This window comes from Bos javanicus, chromosome 2, assembly GCF_032452875.1.
Source record: "Bos javanicus breed banteng chromosome 2, ARS-OSU_banteng_1.0, whole genome shotgun sequence".
In the NCBI taxonomy this organism is placed as follows: Eukaryota; Metazoa; Chordata; class Mammalia; order Artiodactyla; family Bovidae; genus Bos; species Bos javanicus.
This window is the reverse complement of record NC_083869.1, coordinates 47,474,049-47,499,091: the sequence shown is the minus strand read 5'-3', so window position 1 is coordinate 47,499,091 and position 25,043 is coordinate 47,474,049. Positions and strand designations below refer to the sequence as shown.

Sequence of the window (25,043 nt, the reverse complement as noted above, 5' to 3'; positions counted from 1 at the left end):
CCTTCCAAAGAATATTCAGGACTGATTTCGTTTAGGATTGACTGATTTGATCTCCTTGCTGTCCAAGGAACGCTCAAGAGTCTTCTCTAGCACCATAATTCGAAAGCATCAGTTCTTCAACTCTCAGCCTTCTTTGTGGTCCAGCTCTAATACCCATACATGATTACTGGAAAAACCATAGCTTTGACTATATGGACCTTTGTCAGCGTAGTGATCTCTGCTTTTTCATATTTTGTCTAGGTTTGTCATAGCTTTTTTTCCAAGGAGGAAGCTCTTTTAACTTCATGACTGTAGTCACCATCCGCAGTAATTTTGGAGCCCCCCCAAAATCAAGTCTTGTCACTTTTTCCATTTTTACCCCATCTGTTTGCCTTAAAGTAGTGGGACTGGATCCTATGATCTTAGTTTTTTGAATTTGGGGTTTTAAGCTGGCTCTTTCATCTCCTTTTTTACTTTCAAGAGGCTCTTGAGTTTCTCTTCGCTTTCTGCCTTTCTAAGTTGCTTCATGTTTTTGGCAGCTTGAGCAAGAAATAGTAGTAGGAAATTATGAAACCCTTCTGGTGCTTCTAGAGATAGATGATGGTGATGGTTGCATAGCATTGTGAGTGTACTTAATATCACTAAGCTATATGCTTAAAACTGGTTAAGAAAATAAAAAATTCTCCCTTACATGTATTTTACCACATTAAAAAATGAAAGTACTTTATCTTGCCATGCCCATCCCAAAAAAAGCGCCCTTTAAGTGAAAATTCTATAATTATGTAATATAAAACTGGGAATTATACAAAAAAAGATCTTAATGACCCACATGACCACAATGGTGTGATCACACTCATCTAGAGCCAGACATCCTCCAATTAGAAGTCAAGTGGGCCTTAGGAAGCATCACTACAAACAAAGCTAGTGAAAGTGGTGGAATTCCAGCTGAGCTATTTCAAATCCTAAAAGATGATGCTGTGAAAGTGCAGCACTCAATATGCCAGAAAATTTGGAAAACTCAGCAGTTGCCACAGGACTCGAAAAGGTCAGTTTTCATTCCAGTCCCAAAGAAGAGCAATGCCAAAGAATATTCAAACTACCACTCAGTTGCACTCATCTCACACACTAGCAAAGTAATTCTCAAAATTCTACAAGCTAGGCTTCAACATTACGAGAACCAAGAACTTCCAGATATTCAAGCTGGATTTAGAAAAGGCAGAGGAACAAGAGAAAAAATTGCCAACATCCATTGGATCATAGAAAATGAAAGTGAAAAAGTCAGGTTGCTCAGTCGTGTCCAACTCTTTGTGACCCCATGGACACCAGGCTCCTCCATCCATGGGATTTTCTAGGCAAGAGTACTAGAGTGGGTTGCCATTTCCTTCTCCAGGGAATCTTCCTGACCCAGGGATCGAACCCAGGTCTCCTTCATTGTAGATAGGCGCTTTACCAACTGAGCCACCAGGGAAGTCCATAAGCTACCAGGATCGTAGAAAAAGCAAGAGAATTCTAGAAAAACATCTGCTTTATTGACTATGCCAAAGCCTTTGACTGTGTGGATCACAACAAACTGGAAAATTCTTCAAGAGATGGGAACACCAGACCACCTTACCTGCCTTCTGAGAAATCTCTATGCAGGTCAAGAAACAACAGTTAGAACCAGATATGAAACAATGGACTGGCTCCAAATTGGGAAAGGAGTATGTCAAGGCAGTGTATTGTCACCCTGCTTATTTAACTTCTATTCAGAATACTTCATGTGAAATGTCAGGCTGGATGAAGCACAAGCTGGAGTCAAGATTATTGGGAGAAATATCAATAACCTCAGATATGCAGATGACACAACCTTTATGGCAGAAAGTGAAGAGGAACTAAAGAGCCTCTGGTTGAAAATGAAATAGGAAAGTGAAAAAGTTGGCTTAAAACTCAACATTTAAAAATGACGGTCATGCATCTAATCCCATCACTTCATGGCCAGTAGATGGGGAAACAATGGAAACAGTGACAGACTTTATTTTCTTGGGCTCCAAAATCATGGCAGATGATGATTGCAGCCATGAAATTAAAAGACACTTGCTCCTTGGAAGAAAAGCTATAACCAGCCTAGATAGCGTATTAAAAAGCAGAGATATTACTTTGCCAACAAAGGTCCATCCAGTCAAGGCTATGGTTTTTCCAGTGGTCATGTATGGATGTGAGAGTTAGACTGTGAAGAGAGCTGAGTGCTGAAGCACTGATGCTTTTGAACTGTGGTGTTGGAGAAGACTCTTGAGAGTCCCTTGGACTGCAAGGAGATCCAACCAGTCCATTCTAAAGGAAATCAGTCCCCGGTGTTCTTTGGAAGGAGTGATGCTAAAGCTGAAACTCAAATACTTTGGCCACCTGATGCGAAGAGTTGACTCATTGGAAAAGACTCTGATGCTGGGAGAGATTGGGGGCAGGAGGAGAAGGGGACAACAGAGGATGAGACGGCTGGATGGCATCACTGACTCGATGGACATGAGTTTGGGTGAATTCCGGGAGTTGGTGACGGACAGGGAGGCCTGGCATGCTGCAATTCATGGGGTCGCAAAGAGTCGGACATGACTGAGCGACTGAACTGAACTGAACTGAACTGAGGTAGTAGCCAGCTATTCTAAGTCACTTACATGACCATCTGTTAAAATGTTTATGGTTTCTTTGGATTCTGATAAGTTATATGGACTTTACATAAGCCTGTTATTGTTGATGTACAGTTGTACATATAGAGGATTTTTTTTTTTAGAAACTCATATCATGTTATAGCAGAGATGTGTATAGTTTTCATAGTGTTAATGAAAGTGAAACTATGGTTGTTGTTCAGTCGCTCAGTTGTGTCCAACTTTTTGTGACCCCCATGGACTGCAGCACTCCAGGTTCCTCTGTCCTCCACTATCTTTCAGATATCTTTCAGAGTTTGCTCAAACTCATGTCTGTTGAGTCAGTGATGCCATCCAACCATCTCATCCTCTGCTGACCCTTCTCCTGTCCTCAGTCTTTCCCAGCATCAGGGTCTTTTCCAGTGAGTCAGCTCTTCACATCAAGTGACCCAAGTATTGGTGCTTCAGCTTCAGCATCAGTCCTTCCAATGAATATTCAGTGTTGTTTTCCTTTAGGATTGACTGGTAAAAAGATCTTGCTGTCCAGGGGACTCTCGAGTCTTCTCCAGCACCATAGTTTGAAAGCATCAAGTTTTTGGCACTCAGCTGTCTTTATGGTCCAACTCTCCATGACTACTGGAAAAACCAGTAACCGGCTTTGACTATGGGCTTCCCTAGTAGCTCAGACGGTAAAGCATCCACTTGGAATGCAGAAGACTGTAAAGCATCCACTTGCAATGCAGGAGACCAGGGTTCAATCTGTGGGTCGGGAAGATCCCCTGGAGAAGGAAGTAGCAACCCACTCCAGTATTCTTGCCTGGAGAATTCCGTGGACAGAGGAGCCTGGTGGGCTACAGTCCATGGTGTTGCAAAGAGTCAGACACAACTGAGCGACTAACACACACAGCTTTGACTACATGGGCCTTTGTCAGCAAAGTGCTGTCTCTGCTATTTCATACCCTGTCTAGTTTTGTTATAGCTTTTCTTCCAAGGAGCAAGCAGTCATTGTCCACAGTGATTTAGGAGCCCAAGAAAATAAAATCTGCCGCTCTTTGTACATTTTCCCCATCTATTTGCCATTAAATGATGGGACCAGATTTCATGATCTTAGTTTTCTTGAGTGTTGAGTTTTAAGCCAGCTTTTTCACCCTCATGAAGAGGCTCTCTAGTTCCGCTTTGCTTTCTGCTTTTAGAGTGATATCATCAGCATATCTGAGGTTGTTGATGTTTCTTCTGGCAATTTTGATTCCATCTTGTGCTTCATCCAGCCTGGGCATTTCACATGATGTGCTCTGCATAGACATTAAATAAGCAGAGTGACAGTATCCAGCCTTGATATGCTCCTTTCTCCATTTTGAATCAGTTAGTTGTTCCATGTCCAGTTCTCACTGTTGATCTACATACAGATTTCTCAGGAGGTAAGTAAGGTGGTCTGGTATTCCCATCTCTTTAGGAATTTTCCAGTTTGTTGTGATCCACACAGTCAAAGGCTTTTAGCCTAGTCAATGAAGCAGAAGTAGATATTTTTCTGGAATTCCCTTGCTTTTTCGGTGATCCAACAGATGTTGGCAATTTGATCTCTGGTTCCTCTGCCTTTTCTAAATCCAACTTGAACATCTGGAAGTTCACAGTTCTCATACTGTTGAAGCCTGGCTTGGAGAATTTTGAGCATTACTTTACTAGCATGTGAGATGAGTGCAATTGTGTGGTAGTTGGAACATTCTTTGGCGTTGCCTTTCTTTGGGATTGGAATGAAAACTGACCTTTTCGAGTCCTGAGGCAACTGCAGAGTTTTCCAAATTTTCTGGCATATTGAGTGTCACACTTTCACAGCATCATCTTTTAGGATTTGAAATAGCTCAGCTGGAATTCCATCACTTCCACTAGCTTTGCTTGTAGTGATGCTTCCTAAGGCCCACTTGACCTCATACTCCAGGATGTTTGGCTGTAGGTGAGTTACCATACCATCGTGGTTATCCTGGTCATGAAGACCTTTTTTGTGTAGTTCTTCCGTGTATTCTTGCCACCACTTCTTAATCTCTTCTGCTTTTGTTAAGTCCTTGCCCTTTCTTTCCTTCATTGTGCCTGTCTTTGCGTGAAATGTTCCCTTGGTATCTCTAATTTTCTTTGAGAGTCTAGTCTTTCCCATTCCGTTGTTTTTCTCTATTTATTTGCATTGTTTACTTAAGAAGGCTTTCTTATCTCTACTTGCTGTTCTCTGGAATTTTGCATTCAGTTGGATATCTTTCCCTTTCTCCTGTGCCTTTCACGTCTCTTCTTCTCTCGGCTATTTGTAAGCTTCCTCTGACAACCATTTTACCTTCTCGCATTTCTGTTTGTTTGGGATGATTTTGGTCACTGCCTCCTATGCAGTGTTACAAACCTCCATCCATAGTTCTTCATTCACTCTGTCTACCATATCTAATCCCTTGGATCTGTTTGCCACCTCTACTGTGTAATCATAGAGGATTTGATTTAGGTCACATCTGAATGATCTATTGGTTTTCTCTACTTTCTGCAACTTAAGTCTGAATTTTGTAGTAAGGAGCTGATCATCTGGGCCACAGTCAGCTCCAGGTCGTTTTTGCTGACTGTATAGAGCTTCTCCATCTTGGCTGCAGAGAATATAATGAATCTGATGTCTGTTTAGGTGCTAACTGACTCGTTTCTGACTCTTTGTGACCCCCCATGGACTATAGCCCACCAGGCTCCTCTCTGTTCATGGGATTTTCCAGGCAAGAATACTGGAGTGGATTGCCAATTCCTCCTCCAGGGAATATTCCCTACCCAGGGATCAAACTCGGGTCTCCTGCATTGCAGGTGGGATTCCTTACCTGCTGAGTCTCATTCTGTACACTGCTTATGTTTCATTTTATCGCGTTCTTCATTCTGACTTGCATTAGAGTTGGAATAAATTAAAAGAATAGAAAGTTCAACTGGAGGTGGTTGCCAGTTCAATTCAAGGAGGAGATTCCCAACAATTTAGACCTTTTGAAAAAGCTTTCTTTAAAAAAAAAAAGTTCTTTTTTTATCTTAGCTGTGCTGTGTCTTCACTGCAGTGCACAGGGTCTTCACTGTAGTGTGGGCGCTTTCTCTAGTTGCAGTGTGCGGGCTTCTCGTGGAGCACAGGCTGCAGAGCTCTTGGGCTTCAGTAGTTGTGGTGCTGGGTTAGCCGTTCTGGGGCATGTGGGATCTTAGTTTCCTGGCCAGGGATTGAACCCACATCCCCTGCATTGGAAGGTGGATTCTTAACTACTGGACCGACCACCAGGGAAGTCCCTAAAAAGCTCACTTTCTAATATGACTCCCTCACCATACAGAACATTCATGTTTCGGGACTCCTGAGGTCAGGATTGAGTGTAGGTTCAAGAAGTTGAGGACGGCTTCTGCCACTGAGAGACGTGACCTGAGAACTTCTCTAGGAATAAATTTTCATCTCTGAAATGAGGTAGATTGAACGACATATTTCGTCTGATTCTCACATTCCATGGCTTTGAAAATTTGAGAGAAAAGATGGCATGGAGCCAGAAAGAACTTTAGTTTCTCAGTTCTGGATAAGGAGTGGGTCTGACCATGTGTCCTGAATAATCAGGAAAGTTTTTTAGTCGGTCAGTGCCAACATATGTAGAGTTTACCCCAAACGTTGGTAAACTTTGTGTACAGGGACAGATAATACACATTTCTGGCTTTTCAGGCCATCTGATCTGTCACACATTCTAAATTCTGCTCTTGTTTCTTTCTGGATGCACCCTGTGGCAGGATCATAGTTTGCCAACCAGGGATTGAACCTGTGCCCCTTGTATTGGAAGCACAGAGTCAGAATTTACTGGACCACCAGGGAAGTCTTTAAATTCTGGTCTTGTAGTGGGAAAGCAGTCACAGATGATTGAGATTTGGCTAACAGTTACTTTGATGACTCCTGGTTTCATTCTAAATACCTATTTTTCTAACTATCTCAAGTTAGGCAGAGAAATCAGTGGAAAAACACTATTAAGGCAATTTTATTAATTCCATGTACATAATATAACTAGTCTTTCATATCTAAAGATAACAGTCCAACCAGTTGTCATAATTTCATGGTCTACATACCTTAAGTTAATGGAGTGGATTTATAAAAGATACAAAAATATTTCACTGGCTTGGGAAAATGTGGTTTTGAGACTTCATTATGAGGAGGGATATAGGATGTGCTAGAGATTTTTCAAACCTCAAAGGCTGTTCAAAATTTATACTGTTAATAAAGTTCTTGCCTATTCTATACTTTATCTTCATTAAGAGCCTGAATTAGAGCAGATTTCTGTATTGACCATCTAGTGATGTCCATGTGTAGAGTCATCCCTTTTGTGGTTCGAAGAGGGTGTTTGCTATGACCAGTGCATCTCTTCGCAAAACTCTGTTAGCCTTTGCCGTACTTCATTTTGTACGCCAAGGCCAAACTTGCCTGTTACTGCAGGTATCTCTTGACTTCCTACTTTTGCATTCCAATCCTCTGTGATGAAAAGAATGTCTTTGGTGTTAGTTCTAGAAGTGTTCTACTTTTGTTTCTTTGGCATTAGTAGTTGGGAGCATAGACTTGGATTACTGTGATGTTGAATGGTTTGCTGGAATCAAAGGAGATCATTGTGTCGTTTCTGAGATTGCGCCCAAGTACCGCATTTTGGACTCTTTTGTTGACTGTGAGGGCTACTCCGTTTCTTCTAAGGGATTCTTGCCCACAGTAGTAGGTATAATAGTCATTTGAATTAAATTCACCCATTCCAGCTCACTTTACTTCACTGATTTCTAAAACGTCAGTGTTTACTCTTTCCCTCTCCTGCTTAACCACGTCCAGTTTACCTTGATTCATTGACCTAACATTCCAGGTTCCTATGCAGTATTGTTCCTTAGAGCATCAGACTTTACTTTCACCACTAGACACATCCACAACTGGGCGTTGTTTTTGCTTTTTTTTTTTTGACATTTTAATTTAATTTAATTTTTTAACTTTACAATATTATATTGGTTTTGCCATATATCAACATGAATCCGCCACAGGTATACATGTGTTCCCCATCCTGAACCCTCCTCCCTCCTCCCTCTCTGTACCATTGTAACATGTATAATATCATGTATGAAACGAGTCGCCAGTCCAGGTTCAATGCACGATACTGGAAGCTTCTTCATTCTTTATGGAGCTGTTTCTTCCCTCTTCCCCAGTAGCATATTGGACACCTACAGACCTGCGCTCTCATCTGCAATGTCATATCTTTTTGCCTTATCATACTGTTCATGGGGTCCATTCAAAATTGTGGGGGTCTGTTCTAAATGTTAGTGAGTACCTCATCCTGATTTTTGTCAGTTCATAAAAAGAAGCAGTTGACTTCAGGGGCCCAGAAATGAATTTCTGGCCAAATTTAGAATTCAGCTTCTCAGAGCTAGACAGTCCTTAAAGATGATTTCATTTGAAATAGCAAATTTATTGCACACATCACTAAGAATATTTCAAGCAATAACTCTTAATAACCTGCCATATTGGTTGTTCTCTTTGTTAATGGGTGATAAAGCCTAACAGCCAAGAGAAGAAACTGTACCCCCAAAAGTGAAATTTTGAAAATTTTAATTTCCTAGCAATTTTTCCTTATCTTTCATGCTCCTCTACCTTCTGTTTCCTCCTCATCCCACCCTCTGCCTCTGGTAACCACAAGTCTGATCTCTTTCTATGAGTTTGGGGTTTTTTTAGGTTCCACATAAAAGTGAAATCATACATTATTTGTCTTTCTTATACTTATTTCATTTAGCATAGTGCCTCAGATCCATCTATAATGTTGCACATGTTAAAAAAATTTTTTTTAAAGAAAATTAGTCTGTCACGTGAGTGCCTCTTTTTTTTTTAAGTCTGTTTTATTTCCAATGATTTGAAATGCCATTCTCATCATATATTTTGTACTTGAATTTATTTCTGGATTGTTAATTTTGTTCCATAACTTCTGATTATGCTGCCAAACTACCATGAGAATAAGTATTATCTTTTTTAATATATTTGTTAGTTTTATGTTTTAATATATATTTGTGACCCTTTGTTTTTAAAATAAAAAATTCTAGTTGCTATTTTAGTGTTCTGTTAAACTTTAAATCATATATGAATTAAAATTTATTTTCAGCTAAATCTCTAAAACCAATTTTTTTATGTCTGCTTATGAACTCTGGTCAGTGCTTTATATACTTTGGGAGTATTCTGTGGTCAAATATAAACACTATATAACTCCATGATTTCTCCTGAGTTTGAAGATTTTTTTTTTCTTTTCTAGCCTTTAATCTAGACAATGAACAACCAGATTATGATATGGACTCAGAAGATGAGACCTTATTAAATAGACTTAACAGAAAGATGGAAATTAAGCCTTTGCAATTTGAAATTATGATCGACAGACTTGAAAAAGCCAGTTCGAATCAGGTACTGTACCTTGTAAAAATGTCTCTTGTCTTAACATTTCATCTAATTAGCAGTTTTATTTTGCATTTTATTTAGACCTAAGTATATTACATTTTACTGTCATTTATATTATTTTACTGTCTCTTGAATTTCTTTTCCTAAGATCCTTTAATTTCTATTTACAATATTCCTTGACAGTTCAAGAAATACTTAAGCATACTGTCTTTGAATAAGAGTATGAAAAGTACAGTTCTGACTTTTTTCTTGTTTGGATATAAAAATAATACTAGTTACATTGTTATAATATCTTCTTGATCCTTTTCATAGAACTGTCTTTTTGACACTTCAGTAACTAAATTTGCTCAGTTGAGTTGCATTGGTAGTCATCTCACATCAATAAAGTTGCTCAGATTTGTATTAAGGTACTTTTACCATTTAAGATTATTTTAGTTTTGCTTATTTATATAACACAGAAAATTTTAAGTGAAAGAATTATTTACAAAAAAAGGAATTTTCTTTAGTGGAACATTCTATACATGATACAAGGACTGTAAAAACAGAACAGAGAATTGCTAAAGTGGAAAACTCTAAGGTTTGTTTAAAGCATTTCTACATGTGCATAGAAAATAAGAATGTGCAACAAAATGCCAGCAATGGTTATATTTAGGTACTGGAATTATTGGTGATTTTTATGTTCTTTTTCTTTGTTTTCCAAATTTATTATAATGAGCATGTATTGATATTACAGTTAAATTTTAAAAATAAAAGTAATAGTTGGTGTGCCTATGTGGTATATTAATATGCTAATTTTTATTAATGCAGTAAGAAGTTACTAATATAAATAAGCTTTTTACACTAGACTGTTAAAACTTTTCACTTGTTTAACTATACAAATTCATTATTTTCTCCCGACTTCCAAGTTAGTCCTTTAAATCCCTGAGGTATTACCAGCTCTTCAGAACATTTCCCACACTTATCCATTGTAGAATGACTTCACTGCATATTTAGCCTATCAGTCTCCCCACAACTCATTTTGATGGAAAGTAATATGAAGTATACTAACCCAAAAAATGCATTAAAACTGAATTTTATAAAATTCAACTTAATTGTATAAAAATTTAAAAAAAAAGAAAAAGAAAAGGTGGATTATTTTGACTGAATTATTAATAGGTTTTGTATAGTAAAAGATCTCCTCTATGAAAAATAATTCTACTTGTATTTTTGAGAGGTTGTCTTTTCTTATTGGAAATTTGTTTTAATCATCAAGGTGAAAGTCATTATAATTAGTCCTCACAGTTTTCCTAGGATTTTGATCACTGGCATCAGATATAGTTTCAGTTTTTCTTCTTTATGTGTAAATTTTCCTAGCAATCCTAGGCTTGATCAGACTTGTGTTATTTCTACTGTTTTCCATGATTGCTCAGAAATTCTCATGGTGGCTGAAATTATGTCATCAGAAGCTTGCAGCTGTTTTTTCTGTAGTTTGCTTTCTTTCATTCAGTTAGTAATATTTATTTAATGTTCAAGTGAATAAGACAAGTGATAGAGGCTTTTCCTTTGTGAACTTACCATCTAAGTGAGTACAGGATAAACAAAAAACATGTCAACAATGCAATTAACTATCCACTATAATCAGTATCACCAACTCAATGGACATGAGTTTGAACAAACTCCAGAAGATGGTAAAGAACAAGGAAGCCTGGCGTGCTGCAGTTCATGGGGTTGCAAAGAGTCGGACATGCCTGAGCGACTGACCAACAACGATAATCAGCATCATCCTATTTCAGTTCTCTTTGCTCACATGCAAATTTCCAGGCCATAAAACAATTGACTAGGTTCTCAGAGCATAATAGTATCTACTTTCTGCAAAGAAGATGAAGGTGAAGGTTTTGCCATAGGAATAAAAAGGTGGTCTTATTAATAGAACCAGAGATTAAATAGAACCAAGCAAAAGCCAGACCTTATTCCAAGTGTCTGATCTGGGAATTCATGGGTTTCTTTATTTGCTCATTTTGCAAGGCAGTATAATACCAGAGTCCAGGGCAAGGAATCAAGTTTATGGTTAAACTGGTATTAGATTGGTAGAGAAAGACATAAAAGATGGACTGAGGCAAAAGCTTCTGCTGCCACTATTCTGTGGATACTGTTGCAATGAAGTTATTGAAAACTACTGTTGCCAGCATCCGTGATTATTTTCAGCCCCCATCCTTTTGTCTTATTTGAGCTCTCATTTCTTAAAACTGTCATCACCTTTGGTCTTTCAAATATAGATCATTTCCTTTTGGTTTCCTTAATGATTTTTTATGACCATTTCTTCTAACTTTATTTTACTGGCTCCCTTTTCATTCAACTGCTGTGAACATTAAGGTTTCATAAAATTTTGTTCTTGGTATTCATATCCTGATTATTTGGGGGTTAATCACCTCATTGCGGAGTTTTGTGTGTATTATAAAATACGTATGCCTTTAGCCTTGACCTCTTTCTTAAGCCCCAGGATATTCTTTTTTCTCATCTTGTGCTGCCTTATGGATTCTCCATCTAGACCCACAGACCCTTAAGTTTAATCTTTGTAAAACTTAATCTCTTAACTTCAGATGATCTTATACTATATTCATTCTCTCTTCAGTGACTCCCAAAATTTAGGGTCTTGTGGGTTTTTAAAACCCCTTATCTTTAGTTGCTAAATTTCTGACTCTTTGTTGTGCACCTATGTGTTCCTTGAATACTCAATCTTCAATGATCTCTTCTCTCATTTCTTCAGTCTTTTTCTTTTTGCCCAAAAATGTGCCAAGGGGCCCTATTTCCAAAAGAGCCCTTTCACTTGAGCCTGTCTTTCTCAATAAACTACCACCTTCTGTTTTTTGGCTTTTTTTTAAATCACAGTTACATTTTCAAATTACACTCATTCCACATGCTAACAAGGTAATGCTCCTAATCCTTCAAACTAGGCTTCAACAGTATGTGAACTGAGAATTTCTAGATGTACAGATTTAGAAAAGACAGAGGAACCAGTAGTAAGTTGTCAACGTCCATTGGATCATAGAAAAAGCAAGGGAATTCGAGAAAAATATCTACTTCTGCTTCAGTGACTAGGCTAAAGCCTTTGACTGTTTGGATCACAACAAAATGTGGAAAATTCTTAAAGAGACGGAAATACCAGATCACCTTACCTGCCTCTTGAGAAACCTGTATGCAGGTCAAGAAGCAATAGTGAGAACTGGACATGGAACAACAGACTGGTTCAAAATTTGGAAGGGAGTGCATCAAGGCTGTATATCGTCATCTTGCTTATTCAACTTCTATGCAGAGTACGTCATGTGGAATGCCAGACTGAATGAAGCACAATCTAGAGTCAAGATTGCTGGGAGAAGTAACAACAACCTCAGCTATGCAGATGATACCACTCTAATGGCAGAAAGTGAAGAGAAACTAAAGAGCCTGTTGATGAGGGTGAAAGAAGAGAGTGGAAAAGCTGGCTTAAAACTCAACATTCAAGAAACTAAGATCATGGCATCCCATCCCATCATTTCATGGCAAATAGATGGGAAAGCAATGAAACAGTGACAGACTTTATTTTCTTGGGCTCCAAAATCACTGCAGATGGTGACTGCAGCCATGAAATTAAAAGACGCTTGCTCCTTGGAAGAAAAGCTATGAACAGCCTAGACAGCATATTAAAAAGCAGAGACATCACTTTGCCGACAAAGGTCCATATAGTCAAAGCTATGATTTTTCCAGTAGTCATGTACAGATGTGAGAGTTGGACCACAAAGAAGGCTGAGTGCTAAAGAACTGATGCTTTCAAACTATGTTGTTGAAAAGGATTCTTGAGGGTCCCTTGGACAGCAAGGAGATTAAACCAGTCAGTCCTAAAGGAAATCAACCCTGAATATTCATTGGAAGGACTGATGTTGAAGCTGACGCTCCAATACTTTGGCCACCTGATGTGAAAAGCTGACTCACTGGAAAAGACCCTGATTCCTGGGAAAGATTTAAGGCAGGAGGAGAAGTGAATGACCGAGGATGAAATGGTTGGATGGCATCACCGACTCAATGGATATGAATTTGAGCAAACTCAGGGATGAGAGTGAAGGCAAGGGAAGCCTGGCATGCACTAATACTCAGTTCTGAAGTTCTTACGTTGTTCTCTTATTAATTTGTGTCTCTTACCTTAATTCCCATATTGTCAGTTTCTTTAGGTACTGGATTTGTCTTAAAGTTTACTTTGTTATCTTACCCACAACCGATAGCACAAATGATGGACTGAGACTTGTTATTGGACTGTTGGGTAGTTGATATAGTAATGTTGGACTTAATGCTTAACTGGCTATTTTATATGTAAAAGCATTAATTTTTACATGTGTTTTATTCACTTGTGTATTAAATATTAAATTTATGCATTTATTGAAATTTCTAAACCATGAATTTTGTATATGTGTGCATGCTCAGTCATGTCTGACTGTTTGCCACCCCATGGACTGTAGCCTGCCAGGTTCCTCTGCCCTGGAATTTTCCAGGCAAGAATAATGGATTGGGTTGCCATTTCCTCCTCCAGGGGATCTTCCCTACCCAGGGTTCGAACCTGTGTCCCCTGCATCTCCTTTATTGTAGGCGGACTCTTTACCATTGAGCTACCAGGGAAGGCTGAGTTTTGTATGTAAGCAAAGTAAATGATCTTTGTTCTCATGGAGCTAGTTGCAGTCTGTTGTTTTTCAGTCACTCGGTTGTGTCTGACTCTTTGCAACCTCATGGACTGCAGCACGCCAGGCTTCCCTGTCCTTCACTCTCTCCCTGAGTTTGCTCACTTATGTCCATTGAGTTGACGATGCCATCCAACCATCTCATCCTCTGTCGCCCCCTTCTCCTCCTGCCCTCAATCTTTCCCAGCATCAGGCTCTTTTCCAATGAGTCGGCTCTTCGCATCAGGTGGCCAGAGTATTGGAGCTTCAGCATCAGTCCTTCCAATGAGTATTCAGTCTAAAAGAAGAATAATTTTTATCTCCCATCCCTTACCCTCAAAATAAGTAAGTCAAGTAAGTCAGAGCTGTCTTGGAAATCATAAATTTATCACAGATCCCTTTGCCAATTAAATAGTAGTTTCCACTGCTTTCTAGTGGGTGAAGTGCTAAATGGCAGAACTTTTATCTTAGGATATAAAAGTAGTGGGATTCTGTTTTTGTGGATTTTCAATCATGTGGTTTAATTTGTGGCTATTTTATCTGTATATAGATCTTGCCAGTTAAATTTAATGTTGTCACCATGATAGTAGAGAGGCACTGATACTGGTTGCCCTAGAATAACTAAAGCTAATTTTTACAGAATGAGTAAAACCAAAATTATCCAATAAAATAAAAGTTGGTCATCAGTCGAGTTCAGTCGCTCAGTCGATATAACAATATGAAAACAGCAGTTGACTGAGAAAATACAGTTAACCCAGAAAAGTAATGTCAGGATGTTTAAACTGTGTATTGGGTTCTTGTTACCTCAGCTATAAAGAGGGCGCTTAACCACCAGGCAGGACATTTCTAGCAGGAGCAAGAAGCACCAAGAGAAGAAAATCTGAGGCATTGTTTTAATCTCCTGACATCTCTTGCAGAAAGATAGGAAGCAGTGTTATTTTGATAACACTGTATCGGCAATTCACCATGATTCTTCGGGTTGATGGAAAGAGATTATGTTCCTCCCCACTCCAGGATTAGATTAAGTTCTTGATTTAATCAGTGAAGGTTATAAAATTTTATCAGAAGCAGAATGACCAGAGTTGAAGCACATGCAATGTCACAGCACTGTTCCCCTTGGTCCCCAGAGCTACCAGTTATGCTACGAAGCCCCAAGCATGTGGTGGAATTTTGTTAGATCCAGAAAGCTCTGTTCTTATTCTTCCACCTTATAGACTTTGAAAGTATGCATCATCATTCCACAGAACTTCAACAGTGGGAGACTGTTCACTTCAGGCTGATGTTTGGAAAATATTCGTTCTTTTGGTTTGGTCTCATGTTTCAGGCTCTGGCTGTCCTCTTTAGAGACCATGTTACTCAGTCTCTCAGATGCACTTAAGCTGACTCCACTGAGACTGAATAAACCAAACAATGGCCATTTATAATTGTATTGCACTAAAAGTAACTGTCACACGGACTGGAATACTTGAGTTGATATTGTCAGTGTAGTCTCTTCCTGTAGTCACACCATCTTGGCAGCCAAATTATAATAAGAAACCAACTAATTAGCTCTAGTAGTCACCATCATAGGACTAAAAGTCCAAATGATCATTGTCCAAATGATTGTTACATTTATTGCATCAAGTAATACCAATATGAGAAATCAGATCATATTAAAAATACGTTTTGTAAGTCATACTTTCTTCAAATGAATTAATACAACCACCAAATTGATTAGTATGCTGATCTTAAAATTTCAGTGATATTTCCCCCCCATTTCCAAGTTTTAGGAGATATTTCAGTTTGTTTTGAAAATGAATCTTCATCTCTAAAGTAATAAAAGTAAAAAGATTGGGGTACCACTACTTCAGTAGGCATTCACAGCCCTAAAACTCCATAATATTTTTCTAAGCTTCACTACAAATGGATCTTTGTAACCCCTAATCCATCTTGTTAGCCTCTGTGATCTTCGCAAAGAGCAGGGAAACAGATGTGACCAAGCAAATTTTTACAAACTTTACTTTTGAGATAATGTCAACATATGTTGGCTGCATTGATAAAGGAGAGAGAGATCTCTGAGATGCCACTGTCCCAGACATGACATTGTCATCAGAAAGATGAATATTGAGAATAAGGATTCTCTAGTATTTAATCAGCTTTGTAGAGAAATTGTTTTGTATGTGACTGGTACAAAAAATTCAAGATTGTATAGTGTTGAAAATTCTGGAAACATGCTTAGTTTGTCCTTTTCAATTTCAGAGAAGTCATGTGTGTATTCAGTTAGCAATATATTAGAAAGTATTCATTTATTTTGGAGGGAGGTAAAAAGAAACCACCTGTAAATTCTATTTTCTGTTGAAAAACAGAAACGCTTAATGATGCTAGTAGACGAAGACTAGTAGGTCCTCCAGTGTGTGGAATCACAGAGTATCAGAATTTCGAAGGACTCTGGATATCTCTAGTTCAAGACTTACTGTAGACTTCTCATTAATTCAGGCTTCTTAAATATTTTAAGTGGTGGAACTCACTACCTCTTAGGGAAAATTTCTAATTTTGGTAAATCTCACTAATAAATTCTTTGTTAGATTGAATTGAATTGTGCTTTTTGCCATCATGATACCTAATCATAACTGTTAGACTGACCACATTTTTTTCCTGTAGACAAAGTTTAATCTTTAAATGTTTTCCCCAAGGATTGTAATTAATGACAGTTTTTATTTTTTATTTAGCTTGTAACACTTCAAGAAGCAAAACTGCTGCTAAACGAAGATGATTACCTTATTAAAGCTGTATATGACTACTGGGTGAGAAAACGTAAAAACTGCAGGGGACCATCCCTCATTCCTCAGATAAAACAAGAGAAAAGAGATGGCTCTACCAACAATGACCCTTATGTTGCCTTTCGGAGGAGAACAGAAAAAATGCAAACTCGAAAGGTAATATGCAAATTAGGTTTAACTGAATGTACCTAGATAGTATTTAAGACCAATACTTTTTTTTTCTGCCTATAGCTTGAGTAATTTTGAGTAATTTGGACATAAAGTGACGCTAATGACATTGTTGAACTTTATATTAGAAAGCCTGCTCTTCAGTAACCTCTATCCTCCAGTTGTTTGCAATGTTTGTTTAATGTTTATTTAATACCGATGAGCTTTATAAATCTATTGATTACATCATTTTAGGCTTGCAGTTGAAGTGATATGAGGAAATTCATGTTATGAGGAAACAGGAGTTTTGAGTTCTTCAGTAAGCTGTACATTCTATACGTATCTTCTATTTGGAAGCTTAAGAGTTCCTTTGAAACCATATTCTAAATCATGAATGTAAAAAAGGACTTTACTCCCTCTAACTCCTGTGGGGTCATGGGAAGTTGGTAAAGGTTCATTTTCAAGCCTGTTCTGCTAACAGTCACAAGTAAGACAGTAAGACGGCAAAATCTTTTTCCCCTTTTCTGAACTGTCAGTTGTGTCAGATTTCAAATTGACAAACTTGTCCTCACCTAGCTTTCACAAGCAAGATGAGCCAGAATTCTAAGAGAAACTGGGTCTCATGCTGTGAAATGATACGGTAAAGAAGAAAACGTTATTTTAGAGGGGGTAGTCACTGTCTTCCACTTCTCATAATAATAAACACCAGACGCAGTAACACATTCTGTAACGTTGTAGAATATTAGGAACATGCAAACGTAAAAAACGGAAGGAATTGTAATTGGAGGTCCAGCGTTTTCTCTGGATTCCTGTTTCTCCAAACATGGAGTGCTTGTCCTTGTCAGCTGTTAATATAACAGCTGTGAAGCATAACAGCTGCCAGGGAAAGTATATTTTAGGGGAAACTCTTCTGCTTAACAACTAGTTTTTATAACTATTTCTTGGATTTCCCAAATGTAGATGACCTTCCCTAACCCAGACTGAGTTTTCAATTTGGTGTTTTGGTTTTTGGCTACGGAGATATTAGATATTTCATGAAGATTAATGCCTTGTTTAGAAAAGACTATATGAGATAAGTTTGTAAATACAGTAAGGTTTTATAAATTTAGATATGAGGAAGGAGAGGTTTATCTGAATTATTGAAAAATCTGAATTTCCAATTTTTAAGAGAAATATAATTGGTTCAGATGTGTTGCAAAACAGCAGTATATTTTGAAGGAAAAGTACTGTTGGGTTTCTTTTAATGGATAAGCATGAATACTTAAAATAGCAGTATTATTGACATAAAAAAACAATATTCCTAATACTTAAATGTGTTTTATTCTTACATAAGTTAAATCACTGTTTTCTAACCAGCACATTTTGCGAATTGCTAGAAACAAGTTCCTGTGTTTAGGCATTTCTCCATTGTATAATAACTAGGCCAGCATTTTCCTGACACTGTGATTCCTACCCTTCCTCTTATCTGTTATTTTCTTATTCATCTCTAGCATGGTACATTTTCTTTTTCAATGGTCTTTTTATTTCTCTGTCTTTAGTTGTGGGACCAGAGACTATTCCCCTTCACATATACTATTGTTTCTTGGAAATGTCTGAGTTTTAAAATGAGAAAATTGGGAAAGCAGTCGAGAATGAGTACCCTAGGTGTTCAAGAGGTGGTTGGGCACTGGGATATGCAAAAAATGAATACTAGTTCACAGAAGTTCTCTGCTTCCTTTCCTATTCCCACAAACTTAAAAACATTCCAGAGGGGGTAGCTATATAAATAGCTGCTGCAAAGGGTAGAGTAAAGGACTTCTGAAATATTTGCTTAGAAGTCTAGAACTTAATTTTAAACATTAAACTAATGTTTAGTTTGTGAGTGCTTAAGTGCTTTAGGACATTCTTAAGTGAGATGGTGTTAAGGTGCCGGCGTGTCTGAATGCACTGACTGGGAAGGCTTGAATCAGCGTATACATTTCTGTGTTTAACCCACAGGTAAAACTGTTAACATGTGTGCCTTCGTTCTCTCCTCCTGTGTGGCCCAGGTGAAGCAAGATAGGCAGGAGAACAAACTTCCAGGGTGGTGCTTCTCAGTCTGGCTGCACATAACAATCACTTGTGAATTAGCCTTGGTTTACAAAGATCTATAGTTAACTATAAATTATAGCAGTTTGAGAACTGCTTCCCTAGAGATTTGGCAGTTGATCAAAACTGTAATATTTAACTGGAATAGGAAGACAGGAATTTGCTCTAAACAGAGTTGGTTGTGGAGAAGGGTAAAGGGAATGAGTAAATTTGAATATAGGAAGTAGACAATCTTAAAAGCACAGAAAAGATGTCACTATGAACTTACAGATTTTAATATTGCTGCAGCTAGAAATAGATATAAATCTGTGCTTATTGATGTACATAAATGTATTATAGGCTTATTTCCTAGCTCTGTTCACTTAGAGCGTCTAGAAGCAATTAGTGGACTATAGTCCACGAGGCTCCTCTGTCCATGGGGTTTTCCAGGCAAGGGTACTGGAGTGGTTTGCCATTTCCTTCTCCATCAACCTAGTACCTTACATAAAGCTAAAATCATGACTGCCTGAGTTGGTCAGGTTATAAACCACAGTTCCTCCTCCCCCGCTGCTGGCCCACCACCATTTAGCCTTCTTGTGAAGACAATGTAAGAAATGGTCTTCAAGCCAAGAGACAGAAATGTAACTGTTCTAAAACCGTGAGGAAACCTCAAGATCTGGTTTTGACAGAGATGAATAGTGAACGAGGCCCAGATTACATAAGACTCCAAAAATTCACGAAGAAGTTATCTGAAAGGGAAGAAGCTATGTAGCTGGTATTTTGTTGTTGTTTAGTCGCTAAGTTGTGTCTGACTCTTTGTGATCCATGGACTGGAGCCCACCAGACTCCTCCAGGATTTCCCATATAGAAGCAACTAGAGTAGCATGTAAAAATACTGTTTTCCTTTAAGGAAACCAGGGCTCCTTAAAAAAAAAATGGTTGATTTCAGGTCTGGTACTAGGAAAGCATACAGGTAAATTTGGAACATTCTGCTTTGCCAGAATATAAAAATGTGATGAAAGAATGTTGGAGCTGTGTCAGAAAGCCTCAGGAGCCAGCTTAAATTAGAGTGACTCTGCTGATCACATCTGGGGAAGTTTGTGTGTCACAATAAGGAGAGTAATGGATTATAACTCATAAAGTAACCCATGCATCCATACTGATATAAATGTATGGATGGATGATAGATAAAAGAGAATGCTTTTCTTTACCATAGATTTCCAACTTACAAATGTCAGTGAAATGATGGTGTTCATTTGGCAACTACCATTGTCTCTGGCAAAAGTTAGAAGTAACGGATGATAAACTGATGGGGGAAATTTGATTATATAAAGTCCCATAGTGTACTTTTTAATTAAAAAAAGAAAAGAAAAATAGTAATTTGACTAGAGAAACCTGGCAAGCACCATCTTAATCGAGTGATCAAAGTTAACATCAGCAGTAATCCGACAAATAGGTATCATTTAGCTCCTGGCATGATGAGCAAGGGACACAGTTTCACTTCTGTAATGGTCATACCAAAAGTTCACAACCCCAATTTAAATGTGGAAAAACATCAAAGAAACCCAAATTAACGAACATTCTACAAAAAATAAATGGCTTCTACACTTCAAAACTGTCAAGGTCATGATCACGATAGAAAGTCAGAGTAAGTATTCCAACTTATAGAAGATTAAAGAGACATGGACCATAAAGAAAGCTGAGCGCCAAAGAATTGATGCTTTTTAACTGTGGTGTTGGAGAAGACTCTTGAGAGACTCTTGGCTAGCAAGGAGGTCAAACCAGTCAATCCTAAAGGAATTCAACCCTGAATATTCATTGAAAGGACTGATGATGAAACTGAAGCTCCAGTACTTTGGCCATCTGTTTTGAAGAGCCAACTCATTAGAAAAGACCCTAACGCTGGGAGAGATTGAAGGCAGGATAAGAAGGAGGTGACAGAGATGAGATAGTTAGATGGCATCACTGACTCAATGGACATGAGTTTGAGCAAACTCTATGAGATAGTGAAGGACAGGGGAACCTGGTGTGCTACAGTCCATGGAGTCGCAGTCGGACACAACTGAGCAACTGCACAACAGCCAAAGAGACATGACAGCTAAATTCAATTTTAATCCTGAATCAGATCCTAGACTGGGAAAGAATTTTTTATTAATAATAAATTTTAATAATAAAAATTATTATTTCCCACCAATGACCTTTATAGCAACATTATATAAATATAGGAAATCTATATACTAACTGTTGTATTTCTAGTTGTGAAGGACATTAGTGGGTCAATTGGTGAAATATGAGGAGAGTCTATAAATTAGATAATAGTTTTTATATCAGTTAATTTCCTGATTTTGATAATGTTACTGAGATTGTATAAGAGACTGTCATTATTCTTAGAAAATATACATTAAAGTGTTTAGGGGATGAAGGCATTATATCTTCAACTTGAAAAATATTTAAAAATACTGTTGCTAATAAGTTATGTATGTATGTGTTTATATACATACATGTATGTGTGTCATAGTCCATTTGTGCTATTGTAACAAAAATACATAGACTGGGTGGCTTAAACAATGAATATTTATTTCTCAGTTCTGGAAGTTGGGAAGTCCAAGATCCAGGTATTATCAGACTCGGTGTCTATTGAGGGCCCGCTTCTTGTTTCACGGATGGTCCTTTTGCTGTGTCCTCACATGGCAGAAGGGGCAAGAGAGTTCTCTGGGGTCTCTTTTATAAGGGCACTGATCCATTCATGAGGACTCACAAAGCCCTCACCTCCAAATAAAAATCACATTGGATGGTTAGGATTTCAACATACGAATTTTCAGGAGATGCAAATGTTCAGTCTGTAACAATGTGTATATACATCATAGAGATACATAAAGCAAATACAACATATTAACCGTTGGGGAATCTGGATGAAGATAATATGGGAATTTTTTATACTATTTTTGTAGCTTTTTTGTAAATCAAATTATTTCACAGTAAAAGGTAAAAGTAGAAGAAAGGGCAGGAGTGGGGTAAAGAAAACTTAGGGACGCTACTTATTTGGGCCTCGAGAGAGCAGGAGATGAATGAGTAGGAAGGGGCAGAAGTGCAGAGTCCAAGTGGAACATGGAGTGAGGAGGAGGACAGCTGGAAAAGGTGCTGGTGCACTTTTTCTTCAGCTGCTGTTATTTATCTTTGGGACTTACATTTCTTTCATTCTTAGACTTTAAGCCTTTTGAGGATAGAAGACATGTGTAATACTTTTTACAGAGATCAATACTAAAGTATTCAAGTATTTTGTACTTTAATATTTGCTCTTGGTTATGTTCATTTTTTTTCAATCATAAGGTGCAGCTGCTGCCTGGTTACAAAATATTTTGCTTAAAACTGTGCTTTAGATTTTTGTCTTTTGTCACATATATTACTGAAGGGGGAAAGTGATGTATTTCCTTTGGATAAGATTAAAGAGGATTTATTATTAATAACATAGTATTTTTTAATATTCAGTATGCACTGCCTTAATGAGATTTAGTTTAAGTAATGTTTTATAGGTAATGATTAATTTTTAAATGCAAGAAACTACGCAAAAGAAAACAGTAAAACTTTGTATCTTCTTCAAGTTTTATTTTATCTTTTATAATCCTCCAATACGAAACTTGGCTTTCTTTGGGTTCAGATTTCTAATGTCACATTGCTTTATTAAGTCAACTATGGAAAGCTTGCTTAAATACAGTCTGAACATATAGAATGAGAAGTGGCAGTGGTCTATTTTTAAACAGATAGTTCCACACCTAATAGAAAGTAAGAATTCTGTGGCTATTTGATTGAACAAAATATTTTTATTAACAGTAACTTTTAGATGCAGATGATGCGGGTAATTATAACTGAGCCTTCTCTAGTTATTAGTTAGAACTTTTACCTGTGAGTTAGTTCAAGTTACTTTTGACACTTCAAAGTAAGAATTTATAATGAAATTCAGACCTTTACTAGTAGATCTCTTTTTCTACTCTGCAATGAGGTTATACTATATTCAGCATGGTAATTCCATTCCTTGAGATCCTTTATATTCTGTAATCTGTTTTATATCTGAGTTTTTTTTTTTTTTTAAACTTTACAATATTGTATTGGTTCTGCCATATATCGAAATGAATCCGCCACAGGCATACACGTGTTCCCCATCCTGAACCCCCTCCCTCCTCCCTCCCCATACTATATCTGAGTTTTTAAAGTGAAGCTTTGCTTGTCATTGTGAATCTTTACACTGTAGTGTATTGAACTGTCCAGCCATGATTAGAAGGCTGAAAGGATAGCAACTCAGTTTGGCTATTTTTAGATAACCTTGATTTGACAGAACTGTTTCTCTCTGTCATTGAAAAAGACCTTATAACAATAAGAAAAGATCACATTTTTTGATATAGTAGTTTTTGTTTCAGGCAGACTTTAAAAATTTTATGTTGGAATTATCCCATCTGTGTCATTCCATCTTTTCAACAGCTGGCAACTTTTTTTTCTGAATATTTATTGAGATATTTGCTTTTTTTTGTTTTTAGTTAAATAGCTTGTCTTAATGTAATTGCTGTTTAGATATGTGTGTGTGTGTGTGTTTAACATTTTGCTTTTATAGAATGAATTTAGGTCTGATAAGATTTTGATGAATGAGGCTGGAAATCTGGACAGTTGGATTTATTCTTTTAAACTTATTATTTTAAATAGAATCGAAAGAATGATGAAGCCTCTTATGAAAAGATGTTGAAACTGAGACGAGAATTTAGTAGAGCCATAACAATTTTGGAAATGATTAAGAGAAGAGAGAAAACAAAACGAGAATTATTGCACTTAACCTTAGAAGTTGTGGAAAAAAGGTAACATTGCTATTCTTACATACCAGTAATGCTTCAGTCAAATGAAAGGCAAAATGTAACCAAATTTCAGCTTTATAACTATTGAAATTGATTATCTAACAATATCTACATTTTTTGAAAATTGTGATTGCTAGTTTTTGCTTTTTGTTTTTAAACCATTAAGTTGCCAGTTTGGGTTGCAAATTTGGGAGATATTTTTGTGAATAGTATAGATCCTCTGTTACACTTAATTTCTTGTTGTTGCAGAATTATTTAAGTGTATTTAGAAAAGAACTTGGAGATCGTATTAAAGTTTCTATTAAACACAATTTGAGCGAAATAAATGTTTAATTGATTTTTTTTTTTTTTGATTAGTTAGGAAATACTTGTTTCGGTGCATTTTGAAAATGTATTCACCAATGTAATAATCCTTTTCCTGAAAATATGAAATGTATGAAGAGTCCATCTTCTGTGTATCTTAGAGATTAGGAGAGTTTTGTTTTTTACTAAATCCCAAATATGAGCTTCTTTATTCCCATGTGTTTTCTCTCTTAAGAATAATCCGATTAATTGTTGGCTCTGTCTGATTAGTTGTGTTCCAAGTAAATGATGTATCATTGGTTTTTTATTTCTTTTTTATTTTTGAACTGTAACATTTTCTTATATATTATTTCCTTTTCAAGATATCATTTAGGAGACTATGGTGGTGAAATCCTTAATGAAGTGAAGATCAATAGATCAGAAAAAGAATTATATACCACTCCAGCAACTCTTCATAATGGAAATCATCACAAAGTCCAAGAATGTAAAACTAAAGTGAGTATCTTCTGGGGAGAAGCATGTATGATAATATTGACTGGACATTTGGTTTCTGAAATTGTCTTATAATAGTTTGGTTAAGAAGGAAGATTACTAACATGTTTGAGTTCCTACTTTTTGCACTTTGCTAGGATTTTTTATATGCATGTTGATTAATCTTACAACATCCCTTTGAGGTAGATTTTTACCTCTGTGTGACTTTTAGATCATATAGTTATTAAGTGGCAGGTTTAAGATTTTGAGTCTAGGTCTAACACCAAAAACCATGTGTTTTCAACTGTGCTATCTTGTATCCCTACAGAATAATGGTAATTACAGCTTAGTTATTATCACTGCCTTAGCAAATCCTGCATTGTGATGGCAGGCATCAAAATTAAACCTTTCTTCATTGAGACTATTCAAAGTTACTGTCCTCACTATTGCCATAACCAGCATTTATCAGTTGCTGTTTATCTTGACTTGAAAAAGTCCTATAACTTCTAGAACTCTATAGAGACTAGTAATTAGTTTCTTAGACTGAAGAGTTATATTTATTCATTATTCACTTGGTGTATAAACGCATTCAGTTGAGAAATGCAAAAATTAATAAAACCTTTGAAGAGCTTAGATTTTTACAAAGAAACAGGTTATTGGCTGAGTTTTTAGACAGTAGAGCTCTACTATGTAGCAGGATTTTTAAAATGGCTTAGGATGTTTGTGGAAAATTCATCTTTTAAAAATGTGCACAATCCTCATTTTTCATGGGTTCTTTCTTAAAGGTC

General features: G+C 37.1%; 1 protein-coding gene across 2 annotated transcripts in view; it reads left to right on the top strand.

The window, feature by feature from the left end:
* Window positions 1–25,043, top strand: part of EPC2 (enhancer of polycomb homolog 2) — a 127,428-nt gene that overhangs the window by 77,555 nt on the left and 24,830 nt on the right. For both annotated transcript variants that reach the window (XM_061438417.1, XM_061438410.1), the window contains exons 3-6: window positions 8,885–9,030; window positions 16,397–16,603; window positions 23,336–23,484; window positions 24,147–24,279. In XM_061438417.1, the coding sequence (XP_061294401.1) occupies window positions 8,885–9,030; window positions 16,397–16,603; window positions 23,336–23,484; window positions 24,147–24,279 (635 nt within the window). The remainder of the gene's footprint in view (window positions 1–8,884; window positions 9,031–16,396; window positions 16,604–23,335; window positions 23,485–24,146; window positions 24,280–25,043) is intronic.